The sequence below is a fragment of the Chiloscyllium punctatum genome, chromosome 25 (genome assembly GCF_047496795.1).
Source record: "Chiloscyllium punctatum isolate Juve2018m chromosome 25, sChiPun1.3, whole genome shotgun sequence".
NCBI lineage: Eukaryota > Metazoa > Chordata > Chondrichthyes > Orectolobiformes > Hemiscylliidae > Chiloscyllium > Chiloscyllium punctatum.
This window is the reverse complement of record NC_092763.1, coordinates 23755522-23777607: the sequence shown is the minus strand read 5'-3', so window position 1 is coordinate 23777607 and position 22086 is coordinate 23755522. Positions and strand designations below refer to the sequence as shown.

The following is a 22086-nucleotide window of genomic DNA, read 5'->3' as shown; positions in this document are numbered from 1 at the left end:
TATGTCTTAATGAAATATGTTCTCTTCATCTGAACTCCAGATTTACTCAGTCTCTCAGCATAATACAAGCCCCATGTCCCAGGGACCAATATAGTGAAACTTTACTGATGCAATGATTTCATTCCTTAAATACAGAGGCTGGGCCTGCACACAGTGCTGCATCTGTAACCTTACCAAAACCTGTCCAATTTTAGGAAGACTTCTTTACTCCTAACTTCAATCCCCCCTCTATAACAAACACTTTGCCATTTGTTTTCACAATTGCTTGCTGCAGCTGCCTGCTGACATTCTGTTCTCCTTGTCTGAGCACATCTGGATCTCCCTGAACATCAACATTTGGTAGTTCCACATTCTTGCAACCAACATGAATAATCTTCCATGTATCTACACTGTACTCCAACTGCCATCTTGTTATCCACTCTCTTGACTTGTCTATCTCTCTTCACATTCTATGTGTCCTCGTCACAGCTTACCTTTCCACTCCACGTTATATCATCAGCACATGTACAAACATTAGTCTAGGTCTCTTCATCAGCAATCAAAGGTTTAGGTTGGTAACAGCTGTGGCCCAGTATTGATCCTTTTGGGATACTCCTATTCAGTGAGTTCCTAAATGTAAACTGCTCCATTGATGTCTACTCGCTGCTTCTGGTTTACTAACAAATCCTCTATGCATTCTACAATATTGCTCCCCCAACTCAACAATTCAGCAAACAATTCCACAGAAGAATTGCTCCTGTTTTTATCTGTCAGCCAGGGCTCCCTGATTGGGGCTTTTCAGCTAGCCCACTCAGGGACTCATTCCATGAAGTCCCCAGGCTGACCCCGTTATAATCACCACACCCAGGGACATAGGTCTATTGTTTATCTTGTAGCCTCTCATGTACCTCTGACTCTGCCTTGGATACAGGTGACACATAGCGGACAGTAGGTCAGCGCCTGCACAGGGAGTGTCTCGGAATAAATTCATACTCTTCTTCTGACAGTAAAAGCACCGAGGCTGCAACATCTGCTGTGTCCATCTCAGACACCGAGGTTTCTTTGACAATAGATGGAGGGAAAAAGCCCACAGTTTTCCACAGCCTTGCCAGCTGTTCTGAGGGGCCAGCTATGATTTGCTCTTGCCCTGTTTGCGAGTTTGCAGCTTTCATGTGGTCCACATGGTTGTTCAGGACCGGCTCACCGACCCAGACTTTGTACGCCACGGAACCTGACCTTGCCTCTTACCCACGCAGGGCCATTTCCATGGTTTTGGTACCATGCATCATCCCCTGAAGTAAGTCGTCTCTCTTGCTTAAAGCAGTCTTGTGTCAGACATTCGTGTTTATGATGGCTTTTTACCTCCTCGCCCACTCCCCAACATATCAGGGAAGATCAGATTTAACCTGGCATGGAGCCTTTTCCCCATTTGCGACTCTACTGGAGCTATTCCAGTGGTTGCATGTGGGTGGTCCTATTATCAAACAGGAACCAGGTCAGTTTGGTATCGAGTAAACCTATGGGCTGTTTCTTTGAGACTGCCTTCAATGTTTGGATGGCTCTTTCTGCTCAACCATTGCACAAGGGATGATATGGAGCTGTCGTTATATGCCGAATGCTATTCAATTTTAGGAACCACTCGATGTCCCTGCTGGTAATGGATGACCTGTTGTCGGTGACCAACACTTCCAGGAGTCCGCGTATTGCAAAGGCTGCTGAAATCTTTGCTACGGTCCCTGTGGTTGATGAATGAACTTTATGCACATCCAACCAATTTGAGTAGGCATCCACAATAATGAAGAACATTCAGACCACGAAAGGGCTGGAATATTCCAAGTGTAACCAAATCCCGGATTTACCCGACTATTCCCATGAATGTTGGAGAGATGCTGGCAGTACATTTGTCCTTGTTGGAACTCTGGGTAATCCCCCACCAATGTGACACATTTATATTCAGACCTGGCCACCAGATATAACTTCTCGTCAAAACCTTCATTTGGACAAGCCCTGGCTAACTTTGATGGAGTTCAGCCAGTATTTGGCAGCAGCCTTTCCTCGGGACAATCACTCATGCCTGACATAATAACATGGCGTCCTCTCCATGGTGTGGATTTGCCAGGTCAAGAAAGATTGCTTTTCTGGTTGTGATGGCCCATATATTTGCTGCATCACTATCAGCTGTTTCAGTTTTGCTCGGAGTGCATCTTCTTGCATTCACATGTTGAAAATGGATTCTTCCAGTGGCAGCACCACCAGTGGTGTATCTGCCAGTGGGAGGCAGTTCATGGCATCCACCATTGCTACTTGGCCTCCTGGACGATGTAATTGTGCACCCTTGGAATGAGAACCACTCCTGAATTCGACCAGGAATGTAATCTAATGTAATCTAATAGAATGCCTACAGCGTGGAAATAGGCCATTTAGCCCAACAAGCTCATAGTGACCCTCCAAAGAGTATCCCACACAGACCCATTCCCCGACATTTACTCTACATTTTACCCCTAAGTAATGCACCTAACCTACATGTCCCTGAACACTACAGGCAATTTAGCATGGCCAATTTAGCTAACCTGCACATCTTTGGAATGTGGGAAGAAACCTGAACACCCGGAGTAAACTCACGCAAAATGTGCTAACACCACACAGACAGTCACCCGAGGGTGAAATCGAACAAAGGTCCCTGGCATGTGAGGCAGCAGTGCGAACCACTGAGCCACTGTGCTATGCTGGATGACATGGGCTTGTTCTCTTTGAATACCCTAGCAGTGGTTTGTGGTCTGTTATTATTACAAATTTATATCTGTAAAGGCATTGGTGTAACTTAACCAATAGCATAGGCTTCAGCCAAAGTCCGGGAAGCCGACATCATTGGGCATTCCGTTCCATTGAGCCACTGGTAGTCACCACGACCCAAATCTGTCTGCGGAGGCATCACATGTCAGCACCAGATCTCACTTGCAGCAATAGGGTGCTTACACCTTCAATGATGAACGCTACTTCCTCATTTCCCTAATGCCCATATCTTGGCTACAAGACCATTTCTGAGGCTGACCCTTTTCCAATGGCAGATGTAAGGGTGCCAGGATTGAGGCCAGGGTAAAGTATGAACTTTCCATAATAATTTACCGATCCAAGGAAAGACCTAATCTCCAGGATTGACATGGAAGCCCAGCACATTTATTCATCCTCACGTTATTTTCCAATGTTTCTTGGCCATTCTGTAGCCCAATGTACCTGGAACCCACATTTTTAACTTCAAATGCATATGTCTGTCTGCAAGAAACAGCTCAGGACTATGTCCAAGTACTCAAAGTGCTCTTCATTGGTCTGCTCTGTGTCATCTAAATAAATAACAACCTCGGGTTGACCACCGGGGTAGAACATTGTAAAATGTTCTCCATCATCCACTGAAAAATAGTACAGGCTGATGATAGCACAAATGGCAGTCTCGTATATTGGTACAAGCCCTTATGGGAATTAATTATCGCATACCTTTGGAAATCCTCATTTAACCACAATTGCATGTACACATGTCTCATATTCAACATTGTGAAGCACATAACCCCTGTGCCAGTTTTGTATATAAATGCTCTATGTGAGAGTTTGGGTATGTGAGAGTTAGGCTGACTGCTCTGTAGTTCCCAGCCCTTTCCTTACAGCCCTTCTTAAATAAGTGCACAACATTAGCCACCCTCCAGTCTTCTGGCACCTCCCTTGTGCCTGTCGATGATACAAATATGTCTGCGAGGGATCCTGCAGTTTCTTCATTAGATTCCCACAATTTCTTGGGATACACTTGATCAAGTTCGGAAAATTCCAGAATAAATGGGAATGGATTTGGGAGGTGACACCATTTTCAATTACTTTGGAGAGAAAAGGGACATTGATTCTTTGCAAGTACCGTACATACTCGAGTAGAAGGCAATCTCATGTAAAAGTTGACCCCAAAATGTTAGGATTTTTCCATAGATCTCATGTAAAAGTCAACCTTGGTTATTCACAGATAACAAATCAACACTTATGAGTCAGTGTGCGTACCCATTACGCTTCACTCTGGCTTTCCAGTCCATCAGCTGTCACGTTCTGCTCCAGGTTTTCAGAATTGCTGTAATTCTTGTGTATTGCATCTTTATTCATTTAGAGATCAACTGGGCTTCTGTTACCGATATGGTATGTATTTTAATGGACACAAATTTAAACTGAGGCACCCTGTAATAGTCAACCCCATAAATTTAACCTTAAAAATTAGTGAAAAAATGCAACTATTTCTCGAGTATACTGGACTTGTAACTGGAATACGATACGACACCATTCTACCATAGCCAGCAGAATGGAGACATTTATTTTGGCGATAACTATTCAATATGGCCATAATTCTTTCTCCTTTTGTTGTTTATTATTTGATATAGAGATCTAGTTCGTGTTTGTCCATTTTTGACTCATACTAAGCATGACTTTCATCCCCTCGAAAACAATACTTGTGTCATAGTCAAACCCCTAATTTCAGCTTAAACAAACCGTCCTAAAAAATTGACTTTTACACTAGTATGTACAGTAAATTCTTGAGTTCTTAGGGATTGAACAGATAAGGATCTAAAAGTATCTGACAACTGGAGGAATCTCTTCATTTCAAAGATGTGGGGCAAATCTTCGGCCCTTGATATTGGTGATTTTGGAGGCAGGAAGGGCACCTTATTAGACAGAGAATTAAGTGTAGGAAGGCCCGCGGTCAACTTTCCCATCCAGCAAATCCTGTCCATCCAATCCAGACACTTAAGACCGAGAAATGGCCATTCAGGGGTCTTAGCTGACTGCTGCTGGGGTTAACGCCATGGAAAGCTGGCATGTTACTATGCAGCATGCACTATAGATGTTCCCTTGCTGCACAACCACCAAATGAAGGAGCTGCGCTCCGAAAGCTAGTGCTTCCAATTAAACCTGTTAGACTATAACCTGGTTTTGTGTGATTTTTAACTTTGTACACCCGAGTCCAACCCCGGCATCTCCAAATCATGCAGACAGCTTGTCATCTTAGGGAGGAATGTGCAAGGATCTCTTGATCCAAAGCCAATCAGTATCTGATCAAGGGATTAGGCGTCTCACAGGTGGGTGCTTGTTTGTAGTTGCATGGAGCCCCAATCGCAAAACCTACTCCTCTGCCTCCCCATCACTTCCCTTACTCCTAGTTCACCCTGCAATCCTTGGACTCTGAATGTGTGTATCTCCAGCAGGAGCCATGGCCTCCTCTATGACATTCCAATATAAGACCCATTGGCCTGTGTTTAGTCAGCAGCTCCCTCCAAATGGGACCTCAATTTGATTCCCGGAGAAGTCCACTTGTGGCCTTGCCACTGTCTAATTGAATTGTGATGCAGCGGGCATATCCCTGGAAGAGACAGTGTTAGTCTCTCACTAGCTCTCCTACCTTCAGAAGTTTCTGATCATATTATGGAAGGAAACAAAACTTAAAAATGTGGTAAGGAAGGAAGATTTCCAAAATGATTTGAACCCTTTGAGCAATAACTTTGTTAACAGTCTCCAAAATGGTAATCAATTATTTATTGATAATACAGCATTTAATTAGAACACTTTCCAGTACAAATGTCAACACAAGCTGAACTCCAATGTTATGGTAATGCCATAAAAACAGATGCAGAACATGAGCTTGACTGAAAATATACTTGCCTTTTGTTTAAAGTGTTGAAAAAGGGAAGATTGATTCAGAACAAAGGAATCTTGGACCTTGAGCGTATTTTGTTACAGTCGTCTTTGCAATCACTGGTCCTCCTGTCTTATAGTATCTCAGCAGCTGGGACCCATGGGAGAACTGGCAGAGGGTAAGTGAGTAATATGGTTGTAGAGGTGAGTGTGTCAGTTTTGCACAACATGAACCTTGAAAACACAAAATTGTCAGTGGAAGGGTTTCTTTTCAGAATTGTGTCCATCAGTGACAATAGATTACAGTTTATGTCAATAAGGTTTAAGGTGAGGGGCAAAGACTTAGATGCCAAAGGAAGTGGTGGAGGCTGGTATAATTACAACATTTAAAAGGCATATGGGTGGGTATATGAGTCAGAAGGGTTTAGAGGGATATGCCAAATGTGGGCAAATGGGACTAGGTCAGATTGGAATGTCTGGTCAGTGTGGATGACTTGGACCAAAGAAACTGTTTCTGTGGATGCTGCAGTTTATGGATAGCAGCAGCTTTATGATTCCAGTATCCTGTACTGTCTTCACTGGGAAGCTGCTGTCAACAGCATGTCTGCAATTTACATCTGCTTCAGTCGCCTGCCTCACATTTGCAAATGCTACCTCTGTATTGTGAGTCATAGCTTTTGGAGCAGACAGTGGCAATTGTGGAAAATTACTTTGAAGTGGTTTGTGGTCAGTTCTGAATGTGATTTTGCCTCCTGGAAGTAGGCATTGATGAAAATGTTCACAAGCAAAGCATTCTTAGTCAATTCAAGTGTAATGTGTTCCATTCTGTTAATGCCCTGGAACTAAATGCAATCCGCTGTCCTTGCTGCATCAGGGTTGTTCCAAGTCCTGTCTCACTGGTACTGAGGGGTGGGACCTTGATGCCAAGTGCAGTCTCTCTCACATCACCTGTGCAATCCATCTCTTTGGACCGTGTTTGGATCTAAGCTGCCATGAAGCCAGGAGCTGAGCGGGCCTGGCTGAACCAAACTGAGCATCAGAGAGCAGGTTATTGTTGAGCATCTGTTGTTTGATAGCAACATCACTTTGTTAATGATTGAGAGGAGACTGCAAGGGCAGTTATTGGTTCATCATTCGATCTGTGCTATTTGTCAGTTAGATTCAAATGGACAAATTGCTTAGGGCCTTGGCAGGGTGTGGAGCCGGTGCCTTCAGTCATATTGCTGCATGTTATCAGGGCCCTTTGTCCTTACTTTATCCAGTGCCTTCATCCATATTCTGATATCATGTATATTGAGATCTGCAGAAAACTGAAATCTTTTCTGACACTCTCTGCATTGCGCAACAACTGTTCTAACACGAGGTGATGGGCTGTACACTGAATGTGCTGATGGGTTTAACAGCATTGGAAAATAAGCTTCCTCTTGATAAGGCTTTATGTTGGGATTGTTGTGTGCTGGGAGGAAGACGATACCGTTAACCTTAACACAGGTTTAAAATGTCACGTGAATGATAGCTATGAAGGTGGAAAAATGGGACCAATGTGGACATTACCTACAATCAAAAATAAAACACAGTCCCAGTGAGTTTTCTTTCTGTAGGAGTCCATTTCAGTCATAATGCTGTTGTCATATTTTAGAAGGGAACATTACAGAGAAGGAGCTGAACGTTAGAAGGAGCTGTCCATCACTGTCATTGTGGACACACAGATATTTCTGAGCAGAGGAATAGTGGGCTGAATGGATACATCCTATGCTGGATGATTCCAGCAACAGGGAACACGTATTTTCTTTGTATTTCATGAAGGGGTGGCCAGTGTGCCAGGAACATGTGAAGTTAATTGGAGTCTTAAAATTCTCCTTATTATACACCTCGAAAAAGATGCTGTTCTGCAATAACATTTCCCTGGAATCAGGGAGGAAGATTTTCACAAATGAGTTCAGTCACAGGGAATATTTGAGTAAAATTTAATCAGTATTTAGGGCTAGACCCATTTATCCATCAGCTGCAGCATTCACTCACTGCACTGATGTTTGGTTTGGATCATTTTCGGTCCCAAATGCAGCTCTCACCACTTTCTGTGCAGTCTCTGTAAGATCATCCAGTGCAGCACTCAGCAATTTGTAGGTCACAAGGAACGAAGACCCTGCTCCGAAGATGGAACCAATCACTGGGATGGTGTCAAGGGCGAGCTCCATTGCTGAAACGGTGACAGCAGCAGCACCCCAGGCCAATCTGTTTATGATATCGGGGGTTATCTCCCCCCCGACCAGGGGAGTTGTCACCACTGCTTTCAGATCCTCCACAGGTTTCCCTGCCCTTTTGGCCAGACTTTGAAGAGAGGAATCATCCAGACCCAGACATTGACGGAAATGTACTATTCCTCCAATTACTATCCCAATGTCACAGCCCAGGGAGACTCCAGGAACTGGCACTGCCCCAATTACCCCAGAAAGTGTCGCCAACATCCAGACTCGTTTCCTTAGCTCTTTCCTTTTCTTCTCCACAATCTCCAAGCTGACATTTGGGAGGGCGAGGATGTATACACTTTTCTTTATATTCGGAAGGCCATCTTCCAGAGCTTTATTTAACAGACTAAAATCATACAGATTCAGGTCAAAGTTTGATATCAGGAACACACTGGGTGATGCGATCCCTGTCCTTTGCAACTTGCTGACACAGTCATTCCTGATCTTCTCCAGTTCTTCCTCTTCATTAAATTGTCTCCCTCCCTTTCTCTTTGAATCAAGATCATGATCAATTTTAGATCGAACAAAATAGAAATTCTTCCCAAGCCGTTTGATCTCTTTGGCAAGTTTTGAGTCATTTTCTGTGAATCGACAGGCTGAGATAATAATGACGAAATCATATTTTTTAAATTTAATTTCCTTCAGGTATTTATTCAGTGGCATTTCCAGGGATCCAATTCCTGGCAGATCCCAGAAACAAACATTCGGCAGGTTGGGATGTTTGTATCCCGTTGGCTCCATTGTGGTTTCTATGTTACCGACTTCAGCTGCTCCCTCATCATCGAACTGAAGTCCTCTCATGGCATTGATGAAGGAAGATTTCCCTGCACCTGATTCTCCCGTTACTGCAACATTTAGCTCGGTATTGTCCAGTTGAGTTACTTTCTGCTGTACCACTGTTTTAACCTTTTCCACTGCACCCATGTCATAATATGACTTGAGTTTGGCGAGCTCTTCAGCAGCGAAGAATGTAGAGTTTGAAGATTCCACTGTTTCATCTTCTAAACAGTTTGAAGTTTCAGCTTGTTGATCTCTGAAAGAAAATAAGCTTAAATAATGAGTTTTGAGAAGATTTGTAGCTTCTGGTGGTTGAGGTTCTGGGTGTAGGTTTGCTCGCTGAGCTGGCAGGTTCATTTTCAGATGTTTCATCACCATACTAGGTAACATCTTCAGTGAACCTCCAGATGAAGCACTCGTGTCAGTGACCTTCTTTCTATTTATGTGTTTAGTTTCCTTGGGTTGGTGATGTCATTTGGTGTTCTTTTTCTCAGGGGGGTGGGAAATAGGATCTAAGTCAATGTGCTTGTTGATAGAGTTCCAGTTGAAATGTCAGGCTTCTAGGAATTCTCGTGCATGTCTCTGTTTGGCTTGTCCTAGGATGGATGTGTAGTCCCAGTCAAAGTGGTGTCCTTCCTCATCTGGATATAAGGATACTAGTTACAGTGGGTCATGCCTTTTTCTGGCTAGTTGATGTTCATGTATCCTGGTGGCTAGTGTTTGGCCTGTTTGTCCTGTGTAGTGTTTGTTTCAGTTCTTGCAAAGTATTTTGTAAATGACATTAGTTTTGCTTGTCTGTATAGGGCTTTTCAAGTTCATTAGCTGCTGTTTTAATGTGTTGGTGGGTTTGTGGGCTACCGTGATGCCACGAGGTCGGAGTAGTCTGGCAGTCATTTCCGAGATGTCTTTGATGTGGGGAGAGTGGCTAGCGTTTCTAGATGCGTTTCTTCTGCTTGTTAGGGTTTGTTGGGGAAAAATCGGTGGACTGTGTTCATTGGGTACCTGATCTTTTTGAATACTTTGAACTCTATCAACAAACATATCGACTTGGACCCCATTTACCACCCTCTGAAAAATAGAACAGCAAATGACATTACCAACCCAAAGGAACCTAAATACATAAATAGATCGTGGTTCACTAACATCAGTGCTTCACCAGAGGCTCACTGATGATGTTACCTAGTTAGGTGATGAAACATCTGAAAACAAACCTTGCAGCTCAGCGAGCAAACTTACATCCAGAAGCTTAAATAATCCTTAGAAATGTTCAGAGCCTCCTAACACACTTAATTTTTCACTGACTATTAAAATGAAATCATTGTTTTAAATAAAGCTGGTTGTAATGGCCAATTTCTACAAAAGGTCTTATGTGAGCAACGAGATGAATGGCAGTCATCCCTCTTACTGATGGACCCATTACATATAGGTTCATTGCTACCGCACTTGAGGATAATCATAGCCTCTCTCTCTCTTTCTACAAAATAGCAACCAAATGTCTACCTCCACACGCCAAGATCCTCTTCACCAGCCTATGAATCACCTTCCTTCATTCTCCTAAGCCCTCCCAAAGGAGTGGTTCCAAACTGTTGTTTGTGAGGCTCAAGTGGCGTGATGGATCAAGTGAACTGAGGGTTGGTTAAAGCCGAAACTCAGGGCCTTGCTGTTGGAGATACTCCTTTTGTGTTGAAGGACTGAAGCAGAGGAGAGTTTAATAGGGTACAGGAGCTGTATACCTGCCAGTATACTTTCTTTACAAACAACATTGAGCAAGTGTAATGTGTTGCACTGATTGGTTGTATTCTCGAGGAGGAAGATGCAGAAGCTGTTCAGTTTGGGATGGCAAGGCAGCGCGGTCACATGGTATGTGTGTCCTGTTGTATGTGAGAAGTCTTGGACGCAACCAGTGACATGACCAACCACAAATGCAAGTAATGTAACCAGCCACAGAAACCTGAGCTCTTGGCTTTGCAGTTTGGATTGGCAGCTAGAGTCACTATGGTGCATCTGCAGGACTGAGATCAAGGTGGATAGCATGTTCACAGAGGTAGTCAAACTGCAGGCTAGGATCTTGTAGACAGAAGGACATGGGTGACTGTCAAACAGTCCAAGAGAACCAGGAAGAGAACCCTAATTAATTTTCTAGTTTGGATATTGGTGAAGGCATTGGTTCCTTTATGAGTGCAGTCAGAGCCAAGTTCATGGCACTATGGGTGGTTCTGCTGGACAAGAGGAGAGAATGAGAGAGGATTCATTAGTTAAGGGGACTGGCATTTCGGTGTTACTCCCTGGTACCAGGGCCAACAGTGTCATTAGTGATTGCAGGACATTCTTCTGGGAGAAGCTGAACTGGTGGAGGTCGTGGTGCATATGACTTAATGTTTTTGAAAGGGAATGGGAAGCTGAGAAACTCAGATTTGAGTGAAACAAATCCACCAAAAAAAATAAACTAGCTCCAACAAATGTAGGCATATTGCAGTTGGAAGTCGGAGAACAAGGTAGAGAAACTAAATAGTTACTGTGTCCGCCTTTGTAGAAGATACAAAAAAATCTTCCAGAAATACTAACTGACCAAGAGCGTATGGAACAGAGTGACTGAAAGGAATAAGCATTCATAAACAGTTAATGCTGGAAAAGTTAACTTGATTGAAGGCTGGTAAGTTTCCTGGACCAAGTTAGCTTCATCCCAGAGCGCTAAAACTGATGCCCAGAGGGATACTGGATGAATTAGTGATTATCTTTCAAACTTCTGTAGATTTTGAAAGCATTCCTATGGACTGAAAAGAGCAATGTCACACCACTATTCACAAAGGGAGGAAGAGAGAGAACTGCAGAGCTGTTTCCTTGACATCACTCATTGTTAAAATCGACAGAAGATGTAATAAGTGGCTATTTAGAAAAGAATGATAGAAGTGGTCAGAGTCAACATAGACTTGTGAAGGGGAAGGCTTATTGACAAACGTATTGGTGTTTCTTTGTGGTGATTACTTTTTGCATTGATCCAGGAGAATCAGTGGGTGTGGTGTACTTGGATTTTCAGCTCCCTTTTGATAACGCCCCAGGTGGGTTTGTGAATGGAATTAGAAGGCATGAGGTTGGGGCAAAACATACAAATATGGCTAAGACTGGGTTAACAGTGAGAAAGCTGATATTAGGAACACCGAACAACTTCAGTTATCTGAGCAAGATTTCATGGTCTCAAAAAAGTTCCATTAAAGAGGAGTTTCTGACACTGGTGCGCCAATTGCATCTTTTGTTTGCAATGATTAAAAGTGAATTTGGATACTCTGTACTAAAGAACATGTGGAAACGCTGGAATAAACAAAGAAGCACAAGAACATCAAGCACCAGCGACTCGATTTTTTTTTACCAGGGGTTAGTTACACAGCTCTTTGCAAAAGTAAGTGTTTTATTCCTGTCACTTTACCTGGCCACTCTTAAAAAAAGATAAAGAAAGTAAACACGTGAGCAAGGCAGTGCTCCTGTCTTTCTATCATGACTCGGAGTTCAGCGGAAACTGACAAATGCTCTTGTGATTGTAGAAGCTGTTCAGGACCTTGTTTCATGCTGGGATTTCCGTATTTATGTGACGGTCAGGGTTTCACCCTTCTCAGTTTAACCAGACTTGTTCAACTTGCTCCTCGCAGCCTGGAATGTTGCTCTAGTGTTATTTCCTGTCGCTATAATAACAAGAAACTTCTGAACAAAACATTTAAAATTCTGCAATTTGCAGAATGCAAAAGTTAGTTTGTTTAAATAGCAGACTTAGCAAAATTATAGATTTAAACAAACTCTCCAGTCGAGCACAACGTTACATCCTCTACTCTCCTCCATAAATACGTAGAGTGCTTAAGGAATATTTCAGGATTTGGTCTCCATTTAAGCAATATCCAGTGTTTGTGTACATTTTAACTCGATTTAATGAAATAAAAACACTGCAAACCATGTTTTATTACATTTTGTGTTCAGTATGGCTTCTTTTGTTTACGATCAGGTGAGTTATCTGAACAGTTAGCCAAACAAAATACTCCCCACCCGCCTCTTTCAGATAAATCAAGGTTGCTCTGTAAATAGATTATTGTCAAAAGTCAGACTGTTTACCAGTGGGATTTGGTAAGGATCACCACTTGATCCACTGCTGTTCACAAGATGCATAAATGATATGGATTTGGAGACCAATTGTCAGATTGCCAAAGTTGCTGAAGATAACAAACTGAAATAAGTTATGAAGAGTATACCAGGAGGCCTCAACACGTCTTGGACAGGCTCAGTGAATGGGTTAAAGTGTGATGGACAATAACAGCAGAGGATATGGAGCAGATTAGGCCATTCAGCCCATTGAGTCTGTTCTACCATGCAATGACATCACAGCTGATCTAATAATCTTCAACTCCTTTCCTGCTTTATCCAAATAATCTGAAATCCCCTTAAGGCTTAAAAAGCTGTCAATCTCGATCTTGAACAATTTTACCGAATCCATCCTACAGACCATCCTCAACAGACCTCTGCATGAAGAATTCCACAAATGTGCTACCTTCAGAGAAAGTGAAATTCCCTCTAATCTCAGTTTTAAATACATGAGCTCTGGTTTTGACATTATGCTCTCAGGTTCTGGGTTCTCCTACAAGAGAAAATAATTTCTCTTCATCTATCCTATTAAGCCCCTTCAGAATCCCATGTTTCAGTAACGTCTCCCTACATTCTCCCGAACTCCAATTACAGGCACAGCCTGTTCAACCTCAAAAAATAATCACCCCTGAGCTGCCAAGGGGAATAAAATCCTTCCCAGTATTACAGCTATGATCTGACTCGTGCCTTGTATTGTTTCAGCAAGACCTCCATATTTTTCTTCACCGTTTCCTTTGAAATAAAAGCTAAGTCTAATTCCCTTCGCTGTTACCCACTGACCTTGTGTTTTAGCTTCCTGTGATTCCTGTACAAGGATGCAAATTCCTTCTGTTATGCAAAATTCTGCAGTCTCTCATTTCGACAATTTTCAGCTCTTCTCTACTTTCATCTAAAATGCATAATCTCACATTTTCCCAGATTATAATCCACCTCCCAAATGTTTTGCCTGCTCACAGAATCTGTCTAAATCCTTCTGCGGATTATTTCTATCCTGCTCACTGCTTGCCTCCATTCTATTGTGTTACCTTACACTTCACTATCATATATTGGGGAACCTTGATTATCCGAATACCGATTATCCAAAAATCGGATTACCCAAAGGTGGTCTCGAGGTCCCGATAGAAACATTACATCAAAGATGTCTTTTGTTTACAGTGATTAAACAGGCACCGTCTCCAAATGACTGACCTCCTCCCCTCTCTCGCCACACTTTCCCTAGAATTCTACAGGGGGATGTACCCTAAACCACACCCCCTCCTTCCCAAGATAATCTGACCAACACTGTCCTGTACAGGGCAGAGGTGCAACCTGTCAAAAAGGAGCAGTAAAAAGAAGTGTGTGTCCTAATTCTAGACTTACCCCACACAGACAGCAACAGCCGTCTTGATGTTGGTGTCCAGTCCAGCTGCACCGGAGAGGGGGTGGGGGCAGTGTTGGAAGGCGGGGTGTAGTGTTGGATGGGGTTGGGGGGGGGCAGGCATTGTCGGGGGGCAGGGGGACGAGTTGCATGAAGTCAGGGGCGAGGGGGAGGTGTTGGATGGGGAGGAGGCGGGATTGGGGTGGGGTCTCGTGTGCTGTGAGCTGCTGCAGTCTCCTGAATGGGGAGCAGACTTTAAAAACTGAGCCCCAAACGAAAGGCATTTAAAATCGATTATCCGCCCGCCCATCTCGTTTGGATAATCGAGGTTCCTCTGTATTCAACTCCTTTATCCAAAGTCATTAGTTTATAATGTATATAATCGTGGCCCCAGCATCGATCCCTCTGGCACTCCACTGGTTACAGTGAGAATTCCCTCATTATCCTATCTTTCTATATTCTTGATTTGCTAGCCAATCCTCTGTGCACACTTATATACACCACCAGTGCCATGGGCTCTTGTCTTAATAAGTGGACCTATGGGCAATACCTTATAGAACACCTTTTTGAAAATTCAAATACATAGCATCATGTGCTTCCTGTTTACCATCCTGGCTGAATGACTCCTGAAACAATTCTAATAAAAAGGTGTCTGGCAGGATTTCCCTTTTGGAAAGCATTGCTGTCTTTGTTTGATTGCTTAGAGTCAACATTTTCCCCATGACAAGTGTTAAAATGGAATTGCACAGGGATTTGAGACCAGGTATAAAGATCCACTTCGATAAATCCTGAGAGCCCAGTTGGCGTATTGCGTCCAGTTTTAGTCTCCATTAAAGGAGGGATATACATTAGTGGAGAGAGTGCAATGGAAGTTCACCACATTAATCTTGTGATGGTAGGATTGTCATATGAGGAGGAATTGAAGAAACTACATTTTGCAGAAGGGTTGACCGCATTGACTCTGCTAAACAAAATCTGATCACACATGACAGGTATTTATATATATGATGGCTTTTGAGTCTAAAATCTGGAACATCGTCTTCAGTTAAGCGGGAGGCCATTTAAGAGGAGGAGGAATTCCTTCACTTAGATGGTGTTAGGTTGTTGTAAATTGCTGTCCCAGAGGGATGTGGAAGCTCAATCATGGAGCATATTCATGACAGAAATCAATTCAGTTCTGCAGAACAATCACATGGAGATCATGAGGATCTAACCATGATCTAATTTACTGGAAGAGGAGGCTCCATGGGCTGAATGACCTTTTCCTGTTTCTATGTTCCTTTGAGCCTATGACAGAATACGAGGAGTTTCTTGACCAACCTGGAGCTGGCTCCTCCCATCCTCCTTCTGTGCCTCTCACTGCTTTCCCCGTCTGACTGCCCAGTGATTCCAGGGAGCTCTCCTCAGAAAGGGGAGAGGGGCCAGAGGGCCGTAGCTCCTCCCACGATGTCACTTCTTTGTCTTTGGTTGTGTTCGGTTTTCTCCTGTTGGAGGGAGAGTAGAGAGAGAGAGTGGCAGCACCTTATTCATCATCAGATAAAGTACAAGACAGGTGTGAGGAACCCCCGTCCTTAATCAAGAACATGAACTTCATCCCAGAACATTTTACATCTTCACCCGGTCAGTGTGTGAGGGAAGGAGTGAGATGTGTTTCATCTTCAATATTTTCAGGAAATTGCTCTCTTTGAGGAAAGAGAGAGGGCAGGATGAGTGGAAAATAGAAAAATATTGTGAGTGCAGGTTTTACTGTACAAATAAAGTTATCTGAATGACCTTCCCTTTGATTAATGTGCAAATTGGCTGGTATCTGGTGGTGATGTGCAGACACTGTGTGGCAAATTGCTACAAAGTTCCTCATGATTTGCCCCATTCCAGCTTTAGCCTCATGAACATGGCATTTTATGCTTCATTTCACCCAGGATTTTCATGATGTTGTTCCATTTACATATGAACTGGCCACAAATCTATTTGTGACTGAAAATCACAAAATGACTGATTTGTTAAATAGGTAAAAACAAGGACTGCAGATGCTGGAAACCAGAGTCTAAATTAGAGTGGTGCTGGAAAAGCACGGTAGGTCAGGCAGCATCCCAGGAGCAGGAAAATCGACAATTCGGGCAAGAGCCCTTCATCAGTAAATAGAGGCAGCGTGTCTGCAGGGTGGAGAGACAAATGAGAGGGGGATGGGGGTGGGGAGAAAGTAGCATCGAGTACAATAGGTGAATGTGGGGGTGGAGCTGATAGGTCAGAGAGGAGGGTGGAATGGACAGGTGGAAAGGAAGATAGGCAGGTGGTACAGGTCATGGAGACGGTGTTGTGCTGGAAGGGGAGGTGGAGGGGAAGGGGGAAATGAGGAAACTGGTGAAATCCACATTGCGAGTCTGTTTCAGGACATGAGAGTATTTTTAAGGCAACGAGATATGCGCACTCAGCATTCGCACCCAAAAAAGTTTAAATTAATTTCATGCGTTTGTTTTTAAACCCTGCGGATAAGGAGAAACAAGGTGGTTTGTCCATATTGCCAAAGACTCCGAAGCAGTTTCTCAATGTTAACTTTCTGCTGAGTACAGTCTCCACATCCTGTCACTTGAATACAACTCACTCCCTTCTCAAAAGCACGACTAGACATTCCCTGCAGTTTGCTCCGGGAACAGTTTCACTTAGATTTGGCCTCCTGCAGAATTCTTTATGTAAAACTTCAGAGTTCGAGGGTGAAACAGATCGACTGAGGCAGACTCTCCCAAGTTGTGCTGTAATCCTGTTTAAATTTAAATGCAATTCTCTCTGAATGTGACACCTGCACTGTTTTGTTTTCATTTCCTGGTCCTTACCTGCACTGTCTCCGTGGAGGGGGCGAATTTCTCCCTGTAGTTCACACTGAATGCACACCGATGGTATCTGTGATCTCGGTGTCGCACTCACTTTGTCAGTGAACAAGGAAGCTCGATATTTAAATACAAACTTAATGCGCAGCAAATGCACAGTAAATCTGACCAATGAAAATCAAAGGCCAAGCAAGGTCACTTGTTACTGGGGAGATTTTGCTTTTACAATTTACACAAAAGTGAGAATCTAAACAAAACTCAACTTTACCCCAGACAAGAAGTTGGGGACTGGTATCTGCTTGAATTTCAGATGCAGTCACTGGGCTGGATAGTTGGAGATGGATGGGTTCAAACAATTCCTATTTGACGAAATGACTTTGCTCTGTTTAAAAGTCGCCCTGTAGCTCCATGAAGTTTCACTTTCCGGGAATTCAGTTCCTGAAAAGAATCTGTACATCACTCAGCTCAGGAACACGTCAGCAGTTTCGATTGAAAATTCACCAACAAACAAAGAAGGTCAAACACCAGCCAACACTGAACCGCTTAAAGAACAAACGGCTCCTCAAAGCAAACCCCTCAATCTCTGATTATAAAGACATTTTTAATCCATCTGTTCAGACATATTATAACATATCTCTACAGAAACTGGGAGTCGAAGCGAGACTTTCTAGCCCACAAGTAGGGGTCACTACCACCGCACTCTGAGACTCTGATCTGATTAAATATTTACCCGTTGCACAACTGTAAACATTAGCAGAGTCTGCTCTGTTATCCCCAACAGAAACAAAAATATTGCTGACTGACCTGTGGTTCATGCAGCAAAACAGAATGGGGCAGCAAGGTGGTGGGACTGAAGCCCTGGCAGATTGGGTGCTGAGTTGTCATATTGCTCTGGTTGGTGGTGACATTGGGGTCATGTGTCCAAATCCATCGTGTCCAGTTGACCAATGGAATTCAACAGCAAAAATGGTGCAAGCCACCAATGTGATTGACCAGTGCCCTTCAGGCAAGAGGATGGTCATGTGGAATGTACTGCTGGATTGTATGGGGAGTGTGTAACCCAGAGATTTGACCAGGGAGCTGAATTGGTCCTTAGCTGGCCTAGAGAATGATCCATCTGAAGCCTGGTGGGCCAGCAGTTAATGAATGCAGAGCCTTTGTGATGCAGATTGGTTTCAGGGTCTGGTAACTGAGTCAGGGTGGAGGCAATGGCTTTCCGAGATCGGGACCCAGGTAACTTACCAGGAAATGAGTTTGAATACTGCCAGGATAGATGGTGAAATGTGGGTTCAATAAAAAATCGGGAATGAAGAGTCTAATGGTGACCTAGAAATCATTGCCAATTGTTGGGAAAAATAACCCATCTAGTTCACTCATGTCCTTGAGGAAAGGAAACTGCTGTCCTTATTGGGTCGAGAGTAGACAAGCAGGAGGCTGGAGGAACACAGCAAGCCAGGCAACATCAGGAGGTGGAGAAGTGAATGTTTCAGGTATAACCCTTTAACCCTTCTTCAGGAATCGAGGTGGGAGTAATGGATACTGCGGATAAATGGGGGGGGGGGGGTGCTGGTTATAGGTGAGGAGAGGGTAAGGATGGTGAAGTAGTGATGGGAAATACAGGTAGTGGATACGATTTATTTGGTTGATGGGAGAAATGAATCTCGTTGGTAAATGCAAGGAAGGGTGTATAGGAGGAATGGAATGGAAGCAAAGCTGGCGAGGGAGTTGGAGGATGGTTGGGAAGGTTGTTATCCAGTCTGGCCAACATGTGGTACTGCAATGTGGTTTACCCTGTGGGCAATTAGAGATAGCAATAAATACTGGTTGACCAGTGAGGTACATCTTGTGAATGAATTGTAAATCACCCTCGATGTCTTGTATGTGGGAGAGACAGCCTGTCTGGGCGAGCTATCCATTATTGCTGTCTCTTCGAATGATCCTTCATCCTTGGATCTGCTGGACCTATAACTCCAGTACTACACAGTGTCAATGATTCTTACTGTGCTCATAAAATAAATAAGTTTGGAACAAAAACAAATTGCTGGAAAAGCTCAGTGGGTCTGACATCAACTGTCGAGCAAAATTAGAGTTAATGTTTCAGATTGAATGACACTTCCTCAGGATGGAACAGGATTAGTCTGCAGTTGGTGATTCATTGACGGCTGGATATGAGACCTGAGAGGTGGGGGAGCTCTGTGATTGGCTGTGATTATGTTAACAGACAGGGTCATTGACCAGGTGGTTGTATTGGGGTCCCTGTACCTCACCCATCAGACTGTGATCAGCAGAGACTGCCTGTTTTAGGGAAATATTGCAGCTAACTACATTGCTTTGATCTTCATATATTGTGACATGATGCTTTTTCTTATCCTCAGAAAAGCTGAATGTATTTACTGGGTAAAGATCTTACATGCTGATAGCAAGGGATCTCCTCTTGGGATCATTTATTGGTCTAAAGTAAAGTTGCCTGTGGTGTTTAACCAGTTGTAAATCATTGAGGGTGTCGCTCACTAATGAATCCCAGAAGAAAATACTTGCCTTCTTTTTCTTTTTGATAGTCCTTGGCCTTCTAAAATTTAAATATCGTGACTTATTTGTTACTTTCTTGGTTCACTGTTTTGTCTCTGTATGTTCCTTTGCTTCTATTTAACTCTGCTTTTAATCGTTGATAGTACTAGCAGGTTTTGCTGAGTCTAAATCTCTGTATTTTAGAAAAAGAAGGACTGTTTAAGCAGGTTTCACTCACTAGATAGAGCATGCAGAGAGTAAGGTTTGGCTCGACAATGAAGGAAACATAATGGCAGTGCCAACCAACCAGTGCCTACAGGTGAGCATCCTTAGGTTAGGAAATCTCTTTTTAGTGCTCCAGCAGTGTTCGGGGTAACAGGGGTCTGCCACAGGGATGGGGTATTACTATGTGACACCACTGCCTTCCCGATGTTGGATCGCTCACTCAGGGATTTTGAATGAGGGACCATTGCCCCCCGCAATGTCACACCCTCCCGCAAGAGGGTGAAGAAAGTGAAAATGTGAAATAAAATTATAAAAAAGGTTGGGAAAGAAAGGAGGAAGTGGCCACCTGGAGCCAAGGAACCTGGCCAGTGTAACTGCCTCTATTCTATCCTCATACACTGCTGTCTCTGAACTGAAGGCACGGATCAACCTCTGCAGAGAGTATTCAATATCCCCTACCTCTCGTTCGGTGGTAATCCCTGTTCCAGTACATACACAGCTCTCAACATTTCATCCAAACACCTTTCCTGTAGTTTGTTTTGCCCGTACAAGTATCATTTTAAATCACACCTATTAAAGCAAACTAATCATATTGAGCAATTAATGCCTTGGACACATCCAGAACGTGAAGTACAGTGAAGATTGAGAGAAGGGAAAGCGCTTGGAACAGCTGTCAAAACTGAGCTGCAACTTAGGTTAAACTTGTTCAATATGAACCTCCCTCGTCATTTCACTAACTCCCCCAGTTTGTTGTTTGATCCTTGGTCCTTACCTGTGCTGCTTCCTTGAAGGAGAGTCTATCAGTGAAGTTCTCCCGCTGTCAGCACCTCAATGCAGAGTGACTGCTCCTGCTGCTTCACTCTCACACCAGGGACACTGAGCAACTGGGTACAGAACAGGGACTGCTACATTCTGTCAGATTATACCGATTACTGTGCACTGTCCAATGAGAATCACACACAATGAATGCTCACTTGCTACCGGGTAGAGTATATTTTTATAGTTTGTGATTCTTGAACTTAGTTCTCCTTTGTTCTGAGCATCATCCTCATTCTTAACTGCACTGGGGAGTCCCTTTGCCAAGCAAAGGACTATAGTTCATCTGAAGGACACTTCATTTAAAATAACAGAAGCTTTTAATTGCACAGGTATAGTTTCCCATCGCTTTGTACATCCACTAAGATATCAATTCTGTCTGAGAATAAGAGAGAGGAGCCGAATTAGGCCATTCAGCCCATCGAGCCTGCTCTGTCTTTCAATCTTGGCTGAATTACCTCTTAAACCTACTCTCCTGCCTTCTCTCCAGTTCTGTTGCTTTGGGGGTCATCCAAACCTCTCAGTGCAGATGAGGTGTTTCTCTGCAGGCAGCAGGCTGAAACACTGGAAAATACTGGCATTAGTGCTAACCAAGGAACCACCATCTATTTCATACTTGTCCCTCATAAGGTCAGATTGTGTGAGCATGACAGTAACTCTCAACACATAAATCCTTGGCACTAGCTTCAGGATGATGGGTAAGACATGTAGTCTGGGAGGAAGTGAGGACTGCAGATGCTGGAGAGTCAGAGTTGAAAAGTGTGGCACTGGAAAGGTACAGCAGGTCAATCAGCATCCAAGGAGCAGGAGACATTGTGCTGTGAGTGGTTACTCCCTGCTCATGATGGTACAGTATTGTTTTGACAGTAAAGCTCACGCTGCAGAAACTGATTCATTTCCCATGACAGTTGGTTTGCAAAGCAGTGACATATCATACATTTCTGAAAATGTGTTGCTGGAAAAGCGCAGCAGGTCAGGCAGCATCCAAGGAGCAGGAGAATCGACGTTTCGGGCATGAGCCCTTCTTCAGGAATGAGGAAAGTGTGCCAAGCAGGTTAAGATAAAAGGTAGGGAGGAGGGACTTGGGGGAGGAGCATTGGAAATGCAATAGGTGGAAGGAGGTTAAGGTGAGGGTGATAAGGTGAGGGTGATAGGCCGGAGTGGGGGTGGGGGTGGGGGGAGGCGGAGAGGTCAGGAAGAAGATTGCAAGTTAGGAAGGTGGTGCTGAGTTTGAGGGTTGGGACTGAGACAAGGTGGGGGGAGAGGAAATGAGGAAACTGGAGAAATCTGAGTTCATCCCTTGTGGTTGGAGGGTTCCTAGTCGGAAAATGAGGTGCTCTTCCTCCAGCCATCGTGTTGCTATGGTCTGGCGATGGAGGAGTCCAAGGACCTGCATGTCCTTGGTGGAGTGGGAGGGGGAGTTGAAGTGTTGAGCCACGGAGTGGTTGGGTTGGTTGGTGCTGGTGTCCCAGAGGTGTTCTCTGAAATTTTCTGCAAGTAGGCGGTCTGTCTCCCCAATATAGAGGAGGCTACATCGGCTGCAGCGGATGCAGTAAATGATGTGTGT

The 22086-nt window shown here is 43.7% G+C and overlaps 1 protein-coding gene across 3 annotated transcripts; it reads right to left on the bottom strand.

Moving 5' to 3' along the window:
* Window positions 1-5523: 5523 nt before the first annotated feature.
* LOC140495755 (interferon-inducible GTPase 5-like) lies at window positions 5524-20575 on the bottom strand. 3 transcript variants are annotated; one of them, XM_072594825.1, is made up of 3 exons: window positions 20476-20575; window positions 15466-15629; window positions 5524-8919 (listed from the first exon to the last, which is right to left on the bottom strand). In XM_072594825.1, exons 2-3 carry the CDS (start codon window positions 15483-15485, stop codon window positions 7656-7658), a joined length of 1284 nt encoding a protein of 427 aa, XP_072450926.1. In that variant the 5' UTR covers window positions 15486-15629; window positions 20476-20575; the 3' UTR covers window positions 5524-7655. The 3 variants fall into 3 exon arrangements, with proteins under 3 accessions (XP_072450926.1, XP_072450927.1, XP_072450925.1); XM_072594826.1 differs by lacking the exon at window positions 20476-20575 and adding an exon at window positions 17239-17406; XM_072594824.1 differs by lacking the exon at window positions 20476-20575 and adding an exon at window positions 16977-17159.
* Between the last annotated feature and the right edge of the window lie 1511 nt (window positions 20576-22086).

Bases quoted from the DNA above. Each gene is read 5' to 3' on its own strand.
- LOC140495755 (XM_072594825.1), bottom strand. From the start codon at position 15,485: ATGGGAGGAGCCAGCTCCAG. The intron at 8,920-15,465 runs GTTGGTCAAGAA...ATTTTCTTTCAG, and splicing joins ATGGGAGGAGCCAGCTCCAG to AGATCAACAAGCTGAAACTT.